This window comes from Pristis pectinata, chromosome 9 (assembly GCF_009764475.1).
Source record: "Pristis pectinata isolate sPriPec2 chromosome 9, sPriPec2.1.pri, whole genome shotgun sequence".
Taxonomy (NCBI): Eukaryota; Metazoa; Chordata; class Chondrichthyes; order Rhinopristiformes; family Pristidae; genus Pristis; species Pristis pectinata.
The window spans coordinates 42,203,647-42,225,643 of record NC_067413.1 but is presented as its reverse complement, the minus strand read 5'-3'; the positions used below and the strand labels follow the sequence as shown (position 1 = coordinate 42,225,643).

Here is a 21,997-nt window from a genome sequence, read left to right as displayed (position 1 = left end):
AGTAACCAAGAATTATATTTGTTAGGTCATTGGAGCACTTGCACTAATGCATCATTTATGTTATGCATTTGCAAGAATGTTGTTTGCAAAAGCGTAGTTTCATTTTTTTTGTGAAAGCCTTATGTCAATTCATCGGAAGTAGAATAATAAATGGCTTCTGTGATATATATAGTAGCTGTAGTTTTAATGATTATTTTAAACTATATTTTGAAATTGGGAAAATATAACTTTAATAGGTTCTGGAGTTCCTCTTAAAGTTGGTATGTTTATAAATGTCATATTGGTGAACAACAGAATCATAGCAGTAAATAACCAAATGTTTGAGAAAGCCGACAATAAAATTGGAAGTACAAATTGGAAGAAGCAACCTTGTTCTAAGATTAATTTCTAATGGCATGTATTCTAGTGTTGTGTGTTTTTTCCACACTGGATTTGAGTTGGACTACATTCAAATCAAAATTTCGACAATATTAAATTTACAAATCGTGGATTGAGCCTCCCCCAAAGATTGTTATTTAAGCATCTTCCATACTGTAAGAATAAAGAATTGCATGACTTGTTTCAGGAAACTGCTTGTTAAAGTGCACAAAAAGATTGTGATATCTTGCTGCATGCAAAGTGCTATATTTGACCTTTTTACTCCTACATTTGATAAAATGCAGGACTACACTTAATCAGTTTTATTGTTTTTAAAATGAGTGAATCTTCATTTTTTTTCATGGAACATTTCAAACACTCCAAAAATAAAATTTAACAAATAAAAGTAACATAATTAGCAGGATCAGGTGCAAGTTGTATGACCACAATCATTGGCCACTTGTGTGCACTCAGTAATATGGAAAGCTGTAACAATAAGCAAGGCAGAGGGGTACAAATAAGGGGCACAATTGGAGTTTAAATTATGAACAGTGTTTTCTCCCAACAAGACTTCATTCTGTCTGTCCATCTGTATTATTTATGTCAAAGTAAGCTCAGTGCTTGTCAGACGTTTTTACAAAAACTTAGTAATGGATTGATCCAGCTTAAGTGTGTCTAGAAATGAGAGATGTGATTCTGTCAGTCCATGAAATGCATTTCTGATCATCCATATCATACTAAGCATTCACCCATAAAGGACCAACATGTTTAACACTCGAAGCACTGTGCATCAAGGCACTGTTTCTTAGTTACTCTGTTTCTTATTTACTCTGTTTCTTAGTTACTCTGTTTCTTAGTTGCACTGCCAATTGGACAGCTGTATTCAGCTGTATTGCCAATTAGATTTTGCCACCTGTTGAGGTGATTTCTGCTTCAGTGATGTTTTCCCACTTGTGAACTGATGCAGGTAATATTTCCAAGGTGCAGTAACAATGCCAATGCTTGAATAAAGATAAAGACTTTTTACTTTGTATATTAATCTTCATTCAAAGCCCACATTTTCCTGACTGCACGTTTCCACCTAATCAACTCCGAGACTCCAGTGGATATTGAGGATATGGATTTTTGTTAGATAAGCAGAAAATAAACTTTTAATGTTGCACCTTCTGAAATTGAGGATACCTAATGGAAAACTAAAAGGCACTTTGCATTGAGCATTAGTGTGATTTTTTTAAAATGTGCACACTAAGCAATTGCTTTTCAGAGCCAATCAAAGTAAGCGGAGGATGAAAATAATAGGGATTCTATGAAGTAGGCAATCCATCTTTTATTTTTCTCCATCTGTTGGAGACATGATGCAGGGAGTTTAGATTGAATGTATTTTAGAAAGATGTGAAAGAGGGTAAGAGAAAACATTAAATTGCACAACATGAACTGTTCTTATCAATGAATACAACTTATTGGTGATTTTGCAAAAGTTCCAGTGAGTTTTGGTACTTCATTTAACCTAGTGAGTTATTGCACTTTAGAATTATGATTTTTGTATATCTAAATTCTCTTTTCTATCTCTTTACAAAGAACCAGCTGTTCAAACCAATGAAATCTTGAACTTGACAGCAGTTGTAATATGACACCTGTTGAATTTCTACTGGATCATCTGGTGTTGCAAAATTTTTTTGTATTATAAAGTCTCAAACTTGAGTTATAGAGGAAGCAATAAATTTAATACATATTAAGTCCCTGAAAGATCAAACATTTATGAACTAATGTAATTTTAGTCACATAAAAATAACTGCAAGTTACAGTTTATAAACCTTTCTTACATTAGATACAATATTTACAAGGGTCCTACTTAATCAAAATTTTTAAGGAAAGACAACCCTAAGTTATTTGGAAATGTACTTAGTAAGCAAGTGATATAGACATGGTAGTTTGTTGTCCTTTTTATTCAACCTAACTTGCTTTAAAATGATATTCAGTATTGAACTTTGGAATTGAGATGTAAGTTTTAGCTGAAACTATTGATAATCTAATATCACCTGATTTCAAAACTTTCAGTGGGAAGAATAGTGTTTCTTTCCTTTAAAAGGTAAATGCTTTTCCTCTTGAACTGATAAAATATTTTACTCAATAGACGCACATTCCTCCACCTGTCTTGTATTTACCAACCATTTGATAGAAGCTTCATTTTACCAGAATGTGCTCTTTGCCCGTGAATTGCTATCTTAAACTTTTACTCAGATGTTCAACTCTTTATTTTTCTTACAGAAGAACAATTGTTCTTCATTAGGTAAATGTTAGAGTATCCAAACTTTGGCTTTTGTGTCTGAAATCAGTACAACCACTTTTTTCATCTAGTGCTTTGGTAACACTCAAGCCCCAGTTCATATTAAGTATAGCTTTCTCAAAAAACGTCCCCTAGATTTAAACTTGGGCCTACTATTTTTGCTGAACTTCCCCCTTTTACCCTAATTGCCATTGTGAATAAGGTTGTTAATTTTATTGTAGAAGGAATTTTATAGAGCAAACTTATTCCAACTGAGGACCTGGATGGTAATTAGACAAATGCATGTCATCTGGATCTCTACATCAATCTGGACTGACTTTAAGTACACATCCAAAATTAAATCAATACTGTTGTCAATTTATATTAGCGGGGTCCTTTTGAGATTGCTATTGTGTAATAAGAATAGTTGGTCTGAAGTATTTTGGTCAAAATTTAATGCCAATTTACACATACTGAGGAAATGTGTTGCTATATTTGATCAGTAAACTCCATTAAGTAATACTAAAATTTATGTTCCATAATTTGTAATTTATGAGACCCAAATCTTCCAGCCTATTCATTTCTTGCACCAATTTAGCTGATTTTTTAAAACAGTTGTCTTCTTCTCAGACATTGTCACCCCCTCCTTCAAATCTGCCTTAATGACTGTTCTCACACAGAACCCACACTTAAGCATCTGTTGCAAATACTGCCCTATCTTCAACTTTTATTTCTTGGGTCACTGAAAAAGTTAAAGCCTCTTAAATCTGTACTCAAACTTTGCTAGAATTTGAATCAGTCCAGTTTGGTTTCTGCCCTTGCTAAAATATGAAAACAGATTTTATCAAAGTCACAATTGACATCCAGTGTAACTATGACAATGATAAATCATCCTACTCATTTCACCGGAGCACAGTCCTTAGCATGGTTAACCAAAACATTCTCAAACAGTTGCCCTCCACTATTTAGCTCATTAGAATTGCCTTTGCTTGTTCAGTGTTTGCCTATTCAATTATAGTTCCAGCATCTTTAACAAGAACCGCTTCTCCCTATTATGGCCTTATCTCCAGTTGCCTAAGGAGACAATTCCTGATACAGCCCCAATGATGATGATACCATACTTTATTGGTCCATCCCCTCTCTTGACCTTTCCACCATCTGTAGTGCCACTCTGCTTAGTTAATATCCACCCAATGAGCTGCAATTACCTCTAGTTAAACAACAGCAAGACAAAAGCCATCATTTTTTTTGAATCTTGTGCAAACTGTATAGCGTTGCTATAAATTTCATCTATCTCCTTGAAAGCTGCCTCAGACTTCAATGCATCTTTAACTCTGTTCATTTGTTTGGAGCTTTAATTGCCTAGTTTCATTCTTCTGTCTAATGGTAAACAGCAAATCACTAACAATAGTTTCTGTTCCTGCTCTAGTATTTTGATCTCTAGTATCCTTCAAGGAACCACCTTTAGCCCTTTCCTAATTTTTATCAACATGCTGTGTTCTGTCATTATCCAGATGTGTGCTGACAACATTCAGTTCTTCCCTATCATTACTTCGTCTTGATTCATCCATTGTGCCAAATTGTCAGTCTTGACAATTTAGTGGTTCTTATCTGATAATATCTGGGAAAGCACAAAAATCCTCCAGCTGAATATTGGGATAACTAAATCCATTTTCCTAGATTCCAACAAAAATTATATTTCTTAGCTATTAACTCTGAGGCTGAACAATGTGTCTTTGCAGTCTTTGCCATATTAATCTAATGAGGTGAACTTTGGACCTCATATTCACCACATGAGTCATTTTTTCCTTGCTGACACCATTGCTGGATTGGCTTACCTACAGCTTTATTCATACTTGGTTACCTTTAGATTTTTTTTAGCAATCCTGTTTGGCTTCCAAACTTCCACCCTCTGTAAACTTGAGGTCAGTCAAAAACTTTGCTGCATGTATCTGAACATATGCCATGTCCTTCCAACCATCAACACAATGCTTCCTTGCCTAAATTGGGTCTTGGTAAAGCAATGTTTCAGTTTTTAAAATTTTCAAGCTTAATTTCAGATTCTTCCATGCCCTTTCCTACCTCCCTAATCTCCATTTGTCATACAACATTCTGGGCTATCTATGTTCTTACCTTTTTGTCCTCTTTAAACATTTGCGATTTTAATCCAGCCGCCACTGGTGGTTGTGCATTTAGCTACCAGGTGTCTTAATTCTGAAATCCCCTATCTCTCTCCACTCTTTTCAATACACTCCTTAAAATCTACTTCGCTTATTTAAGTTTTTGGTCATTTGCCATAATACCTGCTTATGATGTACTTTAGCATACTGCTACTTTAAAATCACTATATGAATGTGGTAAACAAAAATATAGTTCATCGATCTTTCTACCTTAATCTTTATTTCTAACACTTAGTTTCATAAAATGTGCAAGCACTATTACTCCCTGTTAAGTTTTTTTCATATTGAGTTTGGCATTCAAGATGTAAACCAATGATTTGTTAGTTTAACCTGGAGTTATGATTTAGATTAAGATACTTAAATTCTGAACGTTTGCTTTCCATGGAATGACTTGCAATTCAAATATTGGTAGTGCTGTCAAAAAAAAACAATTTGCAGCTGAGCATGAGCTTCATTAATCCAAATGGAAAATGCACAGCTTTTTATGTGACTAACTTTGCACAATAACATAAGTACTACATTAATGTTGATGTTTTTTAATCAGCTTTTTATACTGAATTCTGTTTATACTGAATACTTACGCCCTAATGTTCAGATGCACAGCCTACAGAAGCTGAAAGAGAAGTATTTAATCAGGTGAATGTAGTGCTAAAGGATGCAGAGGGAATCTTGGATGATCTACAATCGTACAGAGGGGCAGGACATGAAATAAGAGAGGTATTCTTTTGGATTTTATTTTTACTCTTCTTGCTTTGGTCAATAAATGAATTAGCTGTTTGATGTCTATAGGTCTCATACAGGAAGATCTATAGAGGAAATTAAAATGTAATTTGGAATGGCTAGTGAAATGCTGATGTGCAGAAACAATTCGCTCTCAGCATTAGGCAAGCTCTAGAGTCAGATGCTGCATTTGTCTCATACTAAAGTAAGAGTATGACCAGTTCTTTTTGTGTTTTTAAGAAAAGAATTGGTATTTGTGTAATGCAGTTTTCATCTTCCAGATATGCCTAAATAGTTCACAGCAACGATTTTGTTGTAATCTTTGTTGTTTTGTAGAGAAGAGAAGCAAGCAGTTTTTAAATAGCAATGTGAATAGTGTAACAATAATTGCAAGAGCTTGTACATGCATACTCACAATTGTAAAGTGCATTAACAGCAAAGCTAAAAAAAAATTCCCATGTTTATGTGCCATCCGGCACAAGATCTGAACATTTTCTGCCTGCAAACTATGGTGCTTCAGAAAATATTCATAAAATTCCCTTGAAGTGTGATAGATCATCAGAAATGTGGCAATCATGGAATGAACTCTTCTAAGGTATCACAGTATTCCATTTCAGTTCTTGCACTGATTGGCTTTTGTTCTGTTTTGAGATGATGAATGTGATTATATTTCCTCTATCTAAATGTACTAACTTTTTTAAAGGCAATACAGCATCCAAGTGATGAAAATTTGCAAGAGAAAGCATGGAGTGCAGTATGTCCGCTAGTAGGAAAACTAAAGAAGTTCTATGAGTTCTCCCAGAGATTAGGTACATACTTTTGCTTTGACTCATAAATGGGACACAATGTGGCATTTTATCAGTTTTCTTTACCTCCTTGTTTCATTGTCAAATGCAAGTTATTTGTTGTAATTCATTAAGGGTAATAACTAGAAGCATAACATTGTGAACAGAATGATGTATCAATTTGTGGACGAACGGTTATAAATTTTATCATAGAAATTGTCACAATGAGATGAAAGGATACTTGAGTACCAAATGACAATTCCATAGCAAAGAAGAAGAGAATGATCTGATCCATTTAAATGAGGCCTATTGGGGAAGGAAGCACCAAAAGAAAAGTTATTCAAATAATTACAATTTTTGTCATAACTTACCCTGGCACTAAGTTTGGGAATGCTTGTTTGTAGTGACACCTAGTGGCCACTGTAAAGTTGCAAACTCACCAAAATTCAACATTAAATGACATTTCAAGTACCGTCCACTGACAGAAGTAATAAATATTGCATGTATTTTCTTGACTTACTACTGATTGTAATATTCATAGTGTTTTCTATTCACTATAAATAATTGCATATTTACAGCATTTAGAATCTAGTAGCCAATTGAGAATATTTTTTGATTTAAGACATTAAACAAAAATATAATCATTTAGAACTTGTAGCAGGAAATCAATTTTAGTCAGATCCCTAGCTCGTCCAGAGAAAACAGAAAGCTGCCTTTAATAATCATTTGTAAGAAATTTGATTTAATAAAATTTATTAATTAAGATAAAAATACTCCATAGGCTAATGAGTCTTAGAGAAATAGTTGTGATAAATTCTGAAGGTAAAATTGGAAGCGACCATTTTAATGTGTAACCTGATTGAATTAAACCAAAGTTCTGACACAATGAAATAGAACTGAAATTAATAAAATGCATACAATGAAAGCATTATATTTAGAATGCCAACACTCGGAGATTACAAAGCGTGGTTACAAAAGCAAATCTCAATTTAACACATGACCCCATTATACATCTCATTGTATGCTAGTACATTAAACAAGGTCATTCCAGTGTCCCTCATTGAGCTGCAGTATGCAGACAATACTTACATGTGCATGTTCAGTGACCAAGCTCCATGCCATTATTGACTCGTTTACTGAAGGGTTCAAGAAATTGGGCCATACACTGCAACAAAGAAAGACGTTCCATCAACCTTCCTCCCACTAATGTCAACAATTAAGATCCATAACAAGACCTTAAGAGAAGCAGGCTTCTTCCCATATCTCAAGCTGCCTCTCGACAAAGGCAGACATATATGATGAAATTCACCATTGCCTTCAACATCCCAACACAGCTTTTGGCCATGAGTGAAAGTGTTTGAAAATCAAAGGCTAAAACCTAGTGTTCATACTTTACTAGGCAGCAATTATTTCTGCCATCTTGTATGTTTGTGCGACATGGACTACTTACAGCAGGCACCTCAAAGCACTGGAGAGGTATTAGCAATGCTGTCTCTGCAAGCTGCTCCAAATCCACTGAGTGGGTAAGTGAACCAATGTGAACTTCCCCTCTCAGCCAGAATCCCAGCATTGAGGCCTTAATTATACCCAGTTGTCTCCAATGGGCAGACTATATCTTATGTTTGCCTGACATCAGACTCTGGACTCGAGCATTCCAACTCCAAGTTCCATCACATCAACAATTACCTGATGGAGAAAGGAATCAATTCAAAGGTGTTCTGAAAGCTTTCTTGGAACAAGTTTATAACAGCTCCACTGGTTCATTGGAATCCCTGGCACATGACCATTCTATATAGAGAAGCATTCAAAATGTCTTTTGAGAACCTCGTGTCCCTTCATTGGGAGCATGTGGGAACCCAGTCTGTTTTGTGGAAGGAATATATCTGCTCCCAAACTATCCACTCGCCTCCACTAAGCACCTGATGCACCACTTGTGGTAGAGTCTGTATGTCCTACATTTGTCCTCCTCAGCCAATGTAGGACACACAAATGCTACCAAAGAGCAAATAGAAGTGAATCATCCTCAACCCAGAACTCCCTTAGATGATTTTTTTATTGTACCTTCTGAACCTCAACCTCTGGCTAACTGATGGCATTAATGAGGTGGTAAGTACAATAAAGAAATAAAGACTTGGTTAAAAAGTGATGAAGCTGGAAAAATAACCTTTAAAGAAATGTGTACATTCTGGTAAGTTGCTTTGCTGTGTGAAGATGCTAATCTTTTAATGAAGCAAGACAAATTCCCTACTATACGTTATATTATGTTCTCAAAGGGTTTTTTCATGTTGCACTTTTAGAATCACCACAAAGTAGTTCCACTTTAAAACAATACTAAATTTAGGCAAAAAATTTCTAGTGTGCGTGATTGATTGACTCTAGAGTTGTTCATGAGAGACCTGGAACAGATGGTTTTGCACTAACTAGGATTCTGGCGAATAAAGAGCTTTGTGTGCATGCCTCCAAATTTTTCTGACCAGTGGTGTTAACTTGTGGTTCAGACAATTCCATTGGATATATTGTAAATTAATATACATTAAGAGATGCAGTGAGTTAAATAAAACTGAAGCTGAAGCCCAGAATTCCATAGTAAATACAACTTTCTCATTTCTTCCCATCATGCATGTTATAATGCTTGTATAACCTGGCTTCTCTGAGGAATGAGCTTAAATTAAAATTGCTGTATCTTATCCCCTACAAAAACTCAACTTCAAATTTCCCAGGTCATTGGATTGAAGATATAATGCACAGATTCATATCATATTGTAATGTGGTGTTAATGTCTAAGTATCAAACCAAATTTAAAGAAATTGATTAAAGAAAGAGATCTTAATGATTTAAATTAAAAATCATTTCTCACTAAAGTATTTGTGAATACCTTCAATTCAGAATTGAAGGGGATCAGTTATCACTCAGCATTTGACTCTGATGGATACTGATTTCTGCTCATTCACCATCCTGTTTGTTTTGTGTAAGCGATCCTAGTATTAATGTAAATAGTCCAAATATTCTTTCTTTATAGAAGCAGCATTGCATGGCTTGTTGGGAGCGCTAACGAGCACACCGTACAGTCCCACACAACATCTTGAGCGAGAGCAGGCTCTTGCCAAACAATTTGCTGAGATTCTTCATTTTACTTTACGGTTTGATGAACTTAAGGTGAGCAAAAGTGTATAATAGTGTGTCAGCAGTGCACAGTGTAGCTGTAATGTGCTGTGATGATGTTGGTAGGCTTATTGTTTGATTCCCTATTTTCTACTCTTTCCTATACTCTTTCTACTTTTTTTATATAGACACATACTCTCTTGCTCCTCATACCTATAAATGCATGATCCATATTTTGCTGATCTTAGAAACCTTAGATGGATCCTAGAGAATTCTGCTAGAAAAAGAGATGGCTTCTACCACCTCCAATTTGCTAGTCCAACAAATCAATGACTTCCTGTACTCTTATTGATAACTTCTCCTGGATTATATACAGTATATCCTTAATATATTTGGGATAGAACATGGGTCATTTCCAAGTTGGCAAGCTGCAGCAAATAGGGTTTCATGGCGATCATTTCTGTAGTTTCAACTATTTACAAATCTAATCTATGTTTATAACTCAGTTGAAGGAACTGGATTTAATATAGCCAAATTTGCTGATAATACAAAGGTGGGTGAAAACGGAAGTTCTGAAGCGTGCAGAGTTAGCAAAGGGAAATAGCTAGTGAGTAGGCAAAAATTTGGCAGCTGGAATATAATATGTGGAACTGTAAGGTTATCTATTTTGATAAGATGAGTAGAAAAGCAAAATATGGTTTAAATATAAAGAGTCTACAGAATGCTGCTTTACAGAGAGTTCTGGTTGCCCTCATAGCTGAAACTCAAAATACAGCAATAATTAGGAAAGCAAATGGTGTGTTGACTGTTATGACTATTAATTCAAGACAGATGGACTATAAAAGTTGGGAATTCGTGATACAACTGTAGAGGACTTTGATACCGTTCCTGGAGTTCTGTGTCCATTTTTGTCGTCTTGTTTAAGCAGAGATGGACTTGCTTTGAAAACCATTCTGAGAGGTTCTCTAAGTTAGGTCTTGAAATAAGAAACAATTGAGTGGGTTGGGTCTATGCTCATTCGAGTTTAGAAGAATGAGAAGTGATATTGAAGATGATTGTGTTTGAGGGGGTAGATGTTGAGAGGATAATTCCAGTTTTCAGGGTGTTCAGAATTAGGGAGCCTATTTCAGAAAAGGGTTTACATATTGAAGATGGAGATGAGGAAGAATATATTCAGGGCTGAGGTAGACAGATTTTCTCATACTGTATATGTAAGAGTTGAGCGTTGTGGGGAACAGGTAGGAAAACGGAGTTGAGGCCAAGGTCCGATTATCCAAGATCTTATTCAGTTGCGGAGTAGGCTCAAGGGGTCACATGGCCTAGTCCAGATCTTGTGTTCTAAAATGTTGTGGGGGAGGAAGGTTGGTAGTGCCCACACAGCACTATCAATAGTAGGAAAAGTGGATGGAGAAACAAGGGAAGGAAAAATCTTTTGAATGCTATTCTACTAACAGGAATTCATAAAATAATGCAAATATAACCCCATATGGATTTTACAAAGGTTTGGTCATAATAATAAAAAATTCCAATGATTTTTAGGGGTTATTTTGACATAAAAATACATAGCATTATTTCTTGAAATCTTTAGGCACAACTGTTTTTCTTGAAAATATTTCTTAATGTTAACTATGTCCATTCAACGCTTAATCTTTCCTGGATATAACAACCACCTTTCATTACATATATATTTTGTACAGAATTGTTTAATACTTTTCAATTTTATACCATTGAATTTTGGGAAGAAAAAACAAAACTAATTTCATTTATTTATTATATAGATGACAAATCCTGCTATACAGAATGATTTCAGCTACTATAGGAGAACTTTAAGTCGTATGAGAATCAACAATGTTCCAGTAAGTCAAATGTTTGTGATTTTCTGACAAAGGAAAACAGAAAGTAGCTTCTGGAGTATACAGATGTGCTATTAAACTGGAGGTCCAGAAGTTGCTGTCTTGATTTCCTTCTCTGCAGAGTGTGCTTTTCCATTCTTCTCCAGCCTAGTTAGCAAACTTCTGTGAACTAATGAGGAGTTAAAGTATTAGCAAACTGTTCTCACGGTTTGTAAAATAAGACTGAAAAAGTTACACTTCTATGCATTTTAATGGTGAACCAAGCCTCAGTTTGTGTTAATATTCTCCCCGACAGTAAAACAATTGTTTATATCTGCATTACAATTCCCTCTGATAAGTAGGCAGAAATTTTGAAATACTTAAGACAGTTAAGATTTGTTTATGACATTTCACCTTCTAATCTTGTGTGCATATTGGAATCTTCATTCATGTTCTATAAAATGTTTAAAAAGTTAGTTAAAAATGACACTTTTTTTTCTTCCTGGTTTGATGTCCCTGAGAACTTTTGAGTGTGATTCTCTGCTCAGCTACTTTTAGAGTCACAGAGTTATAAAGCAGGGGAACAGGCCCAACGTGTCCATGCTGAACAAATTGCCTACCTGATCTAATCCCATTTGTCTGCATTTGGCTATATCCCCCTAAAGCTTTCCTATCCATATACTTAACTAAATTACTTTTAAACATTGTAATCATACCCCCCTCTATCACTTCCTCTGGCAGCTTATTCCACATACCCACCATGCTCTGTGGAAAAAGGTGCCCCTCAAATTCCCTTTAAATCTTTCCCCTCTCACCTTAACTCTATGCCCTCTAATTTTTGACTCCCCTAGTCTTGGGTGGGGGGGGGGGGGGGGTGGGTGGAGAACTGTTACCATTCATCTTATCTGTACCCCTCATGATTTTATAAACCTTTATAAGGTCACCCCTCAATCTCCTTTGCTCCAGGGAAAACAGTTCCAGCCTACCCAAACTCTCCCTATAACTCAAGCCCACCGGTCCTGGCAATCCTTTCCCTTCCTCCTATGGACTTTGGGAGGTGCTGTTGTTAGGCATTAGAAGGTGATAGTGCACTGTAGCCTTGAAATGTTGAAATCCATGCACTTAAATTACTCCCATAATGTTGGGGAGGATAGGAACTTGTACAAAGTTAGTGAAGGAGAACTTGCAGGTGGTAGTATTTCTACATGCCTTGTCCTTCTAGGTGGTAGAAGTCATGGATTTGGTGAGTTGCTGCAGTGCATGGTGGTACAGGGGGTAGTGAATATTGAATATGATGGATGGGTTACAATGAAGCTGGAAAAATGTTAAGATTCTCAGTGTTTTTAGACCTGCACTCACCTGGGCAAGTGGAACATTACAACACCCTCTTGATGTGCCTAGAAAATTGGAGAGGCTTTGGGAAATTCTCTTGTCAGAGTGGAGCTTATTGATTCATGCACAAGTACATGTATGCACAGGTGCAATGAAAAACTTGCGTGCACCAGGATCACAGGCACATAGCATCAGATAAGCAGCATTCACAAGAAAAACGTAAATTATACACAATTTTTACAAGAAAGAACACAATTAGAACAAAAGTGCATTTTAATGCCAAATAATCAAAGTGGTCATTGTGTTGCTAAACTAGTGATTAGGGTTGTGCAGGTTGGTTCAGGAACTGAATGTTGAAGAACACCCAGCCTTTGACTTGCTTTTATAACCTCAGTAATTATGCAGCTGATCCAGTTAAATTTCTGGTTCACAATGATCATCATCCCAACTCTCCACCTGCACTCTTTTCCCACATTTCCTCTGCTGCCCCCCCACCTCTATCCCACAAGCACACATATGCTTGCGCACACATTAATAGAAGCAACAATTTGCAGCATCAAAAGAAACCATTGTCCATTGTATCCTTGCCATCTAAAGAAACACCCCTTCCATCTCTTTCTCACGCGTGTGTGTGAACACGTTAGTAGAAACAAGAAAAAAATGTAGCATCAAAAGAAGCCATTTGTCCATTGTATCTTTACCATCCAAGGAAAGGACTAATCCTACTGTCCAACTCTTGGACCATTGTCTTGTACATTAGGTCAAGTGCTCATCCAGATAGCATTGTTTAAGTGAGATGAGGGTAATGAGAACCCAAAAATTGGTATAAATATTCTTTCTTGGGTTGGCAGACTCGAGATGGAGAGAAATTTTTTCACTCAGAGGACTGTGAATCTTTGGAATTCTTCACAGCAGGCTCTAGATGCCTAATCAATGAATGTCACTACGAAACACGAGACTGCTGGAATTTTGGACACTAAGGGAATCAAGCATATAGGCATAGGACAGAAAAGTGGAATTGTATGGTCATGGTCTTAATGAATGGCAGAGAAGATTCATGTATTAGCATGGTCTACTATTCTTTAGGTACTTGTGTATTAATTTATTAATGGTGATTTCAGTTGCTCATCTATTGATTCATTGCATTTATTAAGCAAAATTATGAAAGTATATTTTTTATTAATAGGCAGAAGGAGAAAATGAAGTAAATAATGAATTGGCCAACAGAATGTCCTTGTTTTATGCTGAAGCAACTCCAATGCTAAAAACCTTGAGTGATGCCACAACAAAGTTTGTTTCAGATGTAAGTATATTGACATATTCTGATATGCCCACAGTCCAAGTAGAGAATTAGGTTTTCTGTTTTAGTCAGTGACTGAAAATCTTCATTTAGTGAAATTACATTTTGTGTAGGATTTGACAAATTATGAACTTAGTTCAATGCATTAACAGATTGTAATAACCATATGAGCCATTACTAGGACTAATTATTTGCATTTTTATAATATCGTCTATCTGCACAGTTCAGCTCAACTGATGAGCATCTTTTTCTTTTACAATCTTTTTATTAGTTTTCAAATTAATACAGATTAATATATCAATGTTTATACATGTAATACAAAGAGATCAGGAGAACAATCATGACATGTATAATCATAAAGAACAATAGAGTATAAAAAATCTGTAGATCCAATAATCTGTTAGTGAATGAATATAATATAAAAGAAAAAGATTTATTATAAAATATAAAAAGAAAAAAAAACAAAACAATAAGAAAAATTATAAACAATATATCAAACCAAACTAAGCCAAAGAAAAAAAATAAAAAAAATCAAAATAAAACTGGACTAAAATTTCTCAACAGAAACAGAGCAATATTATGTCATCAACTCTGTTCCTCTAAATTGAAAGGTTATTATAAGGGGATCTATATCATGTGAAAATATTGAATAACTGGACTCCAAAGTTCCTCAAATTTAAGCAAAGGATCAACAGTACCACTCCTAATTTTTTCCAAGTTTAAACATGATATAGTTTGAGAGAACCATTGAAAAGTAGTAGGGGGTATTGGATCCTTCCATTTAAGCAAAATGGATCATTTGGCCATTAATGTAACAAAGGCAATCATACGGTTAGCGGAGGCAGATAAATGGCCAATGAGCATCATATTCCATGATTTAGTTACCTCTAGGCTAACATATTCCAACACACAAGTGACTCCTCTCTCTCATTTCGTTCTAAGGAAACAAGAGGCTATCCAAATTTCGCAGCCCATGTACTAAATAGTACCAGGTCCTGTTCATTCATCATCGCCAAGCCTCTGGCTTGTGTTGGTTCCCAGTTAGGCAGCACCTTGATATTGAAATTCCCAACCTTGTTTTCAAATCCATATGCTCTCTCTCTAATTTCCCCCATCGCTATAACTTTCTGACATGCGTGTCCCTCCAATTCTGGTCTCTGGACTGTACTTGAATTTAATCCTCCATCAATGGTGACTGTGCCTTCAGATGTCAAAACCCTAAGATCCAGAATTCCCTGCCTAAACTACATTGTATCTTTTTTGCTCCTCTAAGATGTTTTTTAAAAACCCATTGCTTTAAGCAAACTTTTGGGCAATAGTCCTAATATATGACTCTTCGTTAAATGGTTGTTTGATAAAATCCTTATGAAGCAAGTCGCTATATAAGGGCTGTATTTCAGTATAGTTGTTGCTGATGTTGATAGCCTCGGTGTTTCTCTCCCTTTTATCCCTTCGTAGAACAAGTCTCTACCTATAGAAAACACGACTGACTGCTTAAGCACAATGGCAAGCGTATGCAGAGTTATGCTGGAGACACCGTGAGTAGGACATGTTTCTTATTGGTAATTGTTTCAGAGAGATACTATTATGGCCCAAAGCTTACTGGCTGGACTGGGATGTTGCAGCAAGAGCCCTAGTTTGGCTTTGCCTTCTCTGTATAAGTGGCTGCAAGTATAAACTGATGATGACAGTGTGAGGTCGTATTTCAGGACTGGGAGAGGAATATAAATTAGCATTAAATCAGAAATTGAAAGAAATAAAGAGAGGATAAGGAGCACGGGATTATGAGAAAAGTGAGATGGAGAAAAAGAAAATAAATGTCAATTTATTTAAAAATCTCTAATAATTTTAGTAGATTGGAAATGAGGCTTAACTGTTTGATTTTTTGACTTTGTGTCAGTGAGATTGTGTGCCAGACATTAACAATTATCACTAAAGGGACAATTTAGTCTATAGTTACAAGCTCTATTTTTGTAAAGCAAGTTTAACAGGTGATCGATGTGCAAGGCCAGAAAATTATTGAAAATAAAGGGGAGACAAAGGGCCAGCTGTCCTTTGTGTGAAGCAAGCAGCTTAGGAGGTTTAAATCAACCAGCAAGTCCCAGAGATTTGTAAAGCTCACTGCCCATTTAAAGCATTGATAATAGCAGGCTTTATTAATGCCCAATAATTTGCTGATGTGATTTGTCCATTGTATCAACATTTGTGGAATTTTATGTTGGAATGTTACAAATTGCAATGACTGATTACTCTTCAGAGGCACTTCATTGGCTGTAAAGCAGTTTGGGATATCCCAAAGTTTTCAAAGCTGCTATATAAATACAAGTCTGGCATTTTTTTTCAGGGTTGATTTATGCTAATAAAAGTGCAAGCTATTAAAAATGTGAAAATTTGACATCAGTGAATGCAGGAAAGGATTCTATTGAGAAATAATTTCCTTAGTGAAGAGGGTTTAATATCTAGGTTATAATTTACTAGTGTGTTTCTTGTATCTTGTTTGCTTTCTACTGTGAGCATTTCTCATTCCAGATAAAAAGGTACCACAAAATTATTTCAAAGGATCTATTATCACCTCAACCAGCTTGTAATCTGAAAAATCAGTTTTACTATTTAGCTTTCAGAAGGCTATAATTTGCATGCACAATTTGATTCCTTCAATCCTTGTATCTTTCAACATAACTTTTTGATATGATTTGCATTAGTAAATATGTTTAAGCAAAATCTTGATGGTCAAATTATACCATACTCATTCTTTGCATGATGAAAATTACTTTACTTAATGTAATTTTGCATAGCTCTTAGTGTTTGATTTGGTATAATAGTCTTGTCCAATCCAAACATGTCAACTTCGTGAGATAAAGTAATTGCTCATCCAAGCTATATTAGCCAAAAATATTTCCACAATTACTGATGAGTTGGTATATGGTAATATGGCAGTCTTGTGTTTTAAAGTGAAACTGAACATTAGAATCATAGAAATGATTGTCTGGTTTGTTTCTTTGTGTATAGGGAATACAAGAGCAGATTTGCAAATGAAGAAACAGTATCATTTTGTCTGAGGGTGATGGTGGGTGTCATCATTCTTTATGACCATGTGCATCCAGTTGGGGCATTTGCCAAAACATCCAAAATAGATGTGAGTTTAACCTACATTGATTATGGTGATATTGTTGTTTATCTATTTAAGACATTAATTTCAAATGGTGATAGTGTATGTATTTGGGAATATTCTCTACAGCGTTAGTCGCTGCAGTTTATTCCTTAGCTATATATTCTAATAATAAAAGTTATATTTCAAATATGTTGAAATAACAAATTTATGCTTTGAAGAATTGACCGTGTGTAAATTAAGATTGTACTTTATTTTACAGATGAAAGGTTGCATTAAAGTCCTAAAGGATCAGCCTCCAAATAGTGTAGAAGGCCTTTTGAATGCTCTCAGGTAATCAGAAATATGGCCTTATTGAAACTTGCAGGATAAGTAAGCAATGTGGATTGAACCATTCAGTAAGCAATTTCAAAGTTTTATACTAAGTACACAGCCCTCTCTGGAACACACAGTTTTGTAATGTTAGAAGACTTGGTAATGAAATCATGCTTTATCTGAAGTAAGAAATTGCTTTAAAAACAGCATTACAGAATAATATTAATTCTAAATCATATAGAATGAATGTATGCAGGGCCAAGTTTAACTATTTTGGGGGTCAGTTAAACATTACACACACCCATGCAAATGCGTACACCAATAATTTGTTTATGGATTATTTAAGGGTTAGACACTGCCCCTACTTGCTTAACCCCATCACCATCTCCAACACCCTCACTCCCTCCCATTTCATTGTGTGCACTTCTGTAATCAAAATAGTCTTTATGTAATGCCAAGTTACACACACAGATTTATAACACCCTGCACCACTCCTTCCTTTGCTTTTGTCTATCAGGCTTCCCAGTAACCAAAATTATCTAAACATCTGCCCAACCACTAACTCTGTTTCTTTTTCCAACCATCAGTTGGACCCCTCTCTTTGGCAACTGAATTGGTTAAACCAGATAGTTAGTAACCTTCAGCCCCATTGAACCCAGAAATGAGTTTTGAGTGAACATTGCCTCCATTATCATACTTTTTGTATACCTCCCTGACTGGTCTCTGATCTTTCACTCTTCATATTCCTGAAGTAGTCCAAGTTCTGCTGTCTGTAGGCTAACATGTACCAAGTTTCATTCACTGATTTATTGTTCTTGCAAAAAGACCTCTGCAACATTCTTTTTATGTGATGTATATTTTCTTGAAACAATACATTAAAATCAAATCTGTGATGTAATTGTCATTATTGCAAGGGCCATTTGTCTCTCATGACAGAGCATTAGGGTTAGGCATCTGTATGTCTGCTGAAGTGGTATGGAAGGGTCCACAAGAGACCAAAAATGGGAAGCAGAATTTGTGTGGGATGGTCATAGGACTGGAAAAGTTTGCAGAAAGATGAGTTAATAATCCAATTTAAACACAAGGAATTTTGAGTTGGAGAAGTTGTGCAACCGAAAGCCAGTGTAGTCAGCAAGAATTATGGTGAGGAGTGACTGGGACTTGCTGTAGGATAGGAGATGGTTGATAAAGCTTTGAATTACCTGATGTTTATTGACCGGAGGAGTTAGACTAGTCTGCAGAAGGTGGGAAAGACTGTAACAATGACAAAGGCTGTCGGTTCCAGCATTAGCTAACATATTCAGGAGGCAGGTGGTGGTATGGGGATGAAGGTAGGCAGTCATCATCTGAGACAAAGTATACAACTTGAAAGAAACTTAAAGAAATTGAAAGAAACAAAGAAACTCAACTTGTAATAAAATAAGATGGAAAGTGGTTTACTGCAAGGCTGTGTTGAAGGAGCTTGCTGGAATCAACAGCAAGGCCATGGAGTCTGTTGACGGTCCAAAAGTTATGGCTTTCATCTTGCCATTGTTTAACCACAGGAAGTTTCAGGTCATCTAGGTAGATATTTACTCATTTGTGTGGTACCACAGAAATAGTGGAAAGGTCAAGAAAGGTGGTGGACCAGAAAAGTAAGTTGTCGTTTACATTGGGAACTTGTTGAGATGGACTCTCGCTAAAAATACTGGAATTAAGATTGAATTGGCAAGCACGGAAATAAGAAACTGCAGTCCTCATGAGCTAAACAGTGGAGAAGATATTTTGGTCAATTACATTAAAACTGCAAACAAATTGAGAAAGACAAAGTAAAGTGGGGATAATGTGCATGAACATAGTCACAGAATATATGGTTGGCACAAAATCATGACTAGAGAGGTCCATATATGGATGGGCACAGATTTGGAAGGTGCACATGTTCAAGGACATTCTAGATTGAAAATTTCAAGATCAACAATTGATTGCTTTATGTGCATGTACTTGAAAAGGGATTGGAAGGTAAAAGTGCATCAAATTACATTGAATTTGCTGCACAGAAACAAGTCGTTCTCCTAACTAGTCAGTGCCATGTTTATGCTCCAAATAAGTCTCCTTCCAGATGCTGTCTGACCCGCTGAGTTCCCCCAGCAGTTTGCTTTTTGCTTCAGATTCCTACAACTGCAGTCTCTCGTATCTCCAAGTCTCCCTCCACCCCATTTGATCTATACCAATCTCCACAACTTCCTCGCAAATTTATCCATCTTTCCTTCACAGACGACTGCTTCAACTGCTCCAATGTGGTTGCAAGTTCAACATTCTAGCTAGCCTCTGGGTAGAAAATTTTGTCATAAATTATTAGTAACCATGTTATACATGTATCTCTAGTTTTGGATATCCATCCAAATTCATTGATCCTTTATAACTTTAATTGTGTGTTAAGGTCCTGCTGATGTGCCTCTTTCTGAGTCCCCGCCTTTAGACAATGTTCGATTATCACAGAACTAGTCCATGCCGACTATGATGTCTATCTGCAATAATCCCATCTGTCTGCATTAGGCCTGTATCCCTCTACTTTCCTGTTTTGCTTTCCTTTTCTTTTAAACATTGTAATTGTTTCTGCCTTGACCACCTCCTCTGGCAGTTTGTTCCATACAACCACTTCCCTCTATGTGGAGAAACTTGCCCCTCAGATCGCCTTTAAATTTCTCCCCTCACCTTAAAGATCTTGTATGGTTGGTTAATGTTTTGCTGAACTGTTTACTTTGCCCATGCAGGGTTATACATGTCCACAAAATAGCATGCCCTTGTGTCTGCAATTAATTCCATTAATTTGAAGCATTGTTTCAGTGACTTAATGTTTTCATTCTAGATACACCACCAAGCATTTGAATGATGAGACTACCTCCAAGCAAATCAAGACGATGTTGCAATAAAGAATAGCAACAGAGCTGGCTACGGAGAACAGTATTCTGCAATGATTGAGATGCACAGATGTGTTTTTAATGTTTAAAGAATGCAACTGCTTTTTTTTCTTTTTTAAAATGTGTTCCTGCTCTTAAAACAAAATAGCTGAACTTACTTTCTGTGCCAAACTCTTGATACATAAACAGTTCAAAAAGTGTTTACTTTGTTTCACATTTGGATGGATGAATGAAGTACATTGGCAGCTAACTATTCACAAGTTGGGTGTCTTTGTACATGTAAGGACATTAGGATCTTGGCCGAAAAGAGAAAATCTCTGTTCCATTTCTAATGATTAATATTTAATACTGCTTCTGCATGATAAGCCTTTTCATGCCGTGTAAAACTTAAAAAAAAAATCATTTTCTATTGCAGCTTCATCATGCGCAGCCATTAAAAAAAAATTGAACAGATGTTAAATTATGTTTTATTGTATGAAAGGTACCTAGCACAACAGACTACAAATTACTGTCTGTTTTGTCGATACTTCAGTTTGCATTCTCATTTTGTATGAGTGTGTGTAAGTTTAACATTCATTATACTAACGTTAAACTGTTGTGTGTGCGTAACAGATGAGTATGCATGTACATGTAAAATTGGCAGCTGTGGATTAAATAAAATGAGCTTTTGTTTTTCTAAAACCTGACTAATGAGATTTGAAAATGTATATTTTCTGGCCATCACCTCGCACTATATTTACCAGACTTATCCTTTAGAATCCTAAATCTTTACTTCAGCCCATCTACTATATCTATCATATTATCCTTCAAAATGTTATGCTTTTAAATAAAAAAATATATTCATTTAAAGTGACTACTTTTTTCTACATAAAAAAAGCCTTTAGAATCTGAACACACTGGATGCTCACTTCAAACATGCACCATTTAAAACTGTATTACACACCATTCAGCTGAAATCCATTCAGCAGTAAAGTGTGGAATAAAAGCAGAAAATGTTGGAGATACTCACCAGGTCAGGCAGCATCTGTGGAAAGTGAAACAGTTAATGTGTCAGCTCAATGATCTTTTCATCAGAATTGGAAAAGTGAGGAAACAAGTGGATAGTTAATTTGGACTTGAGAGAAAAGTGGTGGAGTGAGAAAAGGAACAAATTGTCCAGGTAACACAATTGCTTTCAATGGGCATCTCAGAGAGGGCAATGAATGTTTGTAAATTATGGCTGATCTGTTTGGATCAGTGTAAATAAAGGAAAGTAAGTGAGGGCAATAGAGAAAAATAACATGCTGAAACAAATGCAGAATATAATAGTTGCTGGAAATCTAAAAGAGGATGCTGGAAATAATTAGCAAATCACCTAACATCTGTGGAGAGGGAGAGAGAGAAAAATGAGTCAATGTTACTGATGATCAAACATCAGAGCTGATCAGTTCTGACACAAAATAACCAGGACTTCAGATCTTAGCCATGTCCATCTCCTGTGGGACCATGGCACATTTGTGAAGTAGGTACTCTGAGTTCATACTTTGTTGCCATTAAGCTTGTGGCACCCTTCTACATTTTGTTATTCAGAATGTTATGGACAATCCTGCACTGCTTTCCCTAGCTACTGCTGGACACCCTATGGTGCATCCTCTGCAGTAGGTGCTCACTTGCACCATAATTCAAGCCCTATGACCTGCTTTTACCTAATTATATGCACACACAAAGACTTTTTTTTATAGGAAAGCACCCAACTGTAAGGTCCCTGAATTGAGTGTACATGCTCCCTCTGGGCCCCAAATGATAAGTAACCATGTACC

The 21,997-nt window shown here is 36.0% G+C and overlaps 1 protein-coding gene across 9 annotated transcripts in view; it reads left to right on the top strand.

Annotated features, from left to right (window-relative positions):
- fam49bb (family with sequence similarity 49 member Bb) overlaps positions 1 to 20,884 on the top strand; it is a 122,620-nt gene extending 101,736 nt beyond the window's left edge. For all 9 annotated transcript variants that reach the window (XM_052023577.1, XM_052023572.1, XM_052023573.1 and 6 more), the window contains 9 exons: positions 5,399 to 5,520; positions 6,227 to 6,332; positions 9,328 to 9,464; positions 11,189 to 11,266; positions 13,761 to 13,877; positions 15,333 to 15,412; positions 16,884 to 17,010; positions 17,246 to 17,316; positions 20,147 to 20,884. In XM_052023577.1, the coding sequence (XP_051879537.1) occupies positions 5,399 to 5,520; positions 6,227 to 6,332; positions 9,328 to 9,464; positions 11,189 to 11,266; positions 13,761 to 13,877; positions 15,333 to 15,412; positions 16,884 to 17,010; positions 17,246 to 17,316; positions 20,147 to 20,210 (902 nt within the window). In that variant the 3' untranslated portion in view covers positions 20,211 to 20,884. The remainder of the gene's footprint in view (positions 1 to 5,398; positions 5,521 to 6,226; positions 6,333 to 9,327; positions 9,465 to 11,188; positions 11,267 to 13,760; positions 13,878 to 15,332; positions 15,413 to 16,883; positions 17,011 to 17,245; positions 17,317 to 20,146) is intronic.
- Positions 20,885 to 21,997: the final 1,113 nt, after the last annotated feature.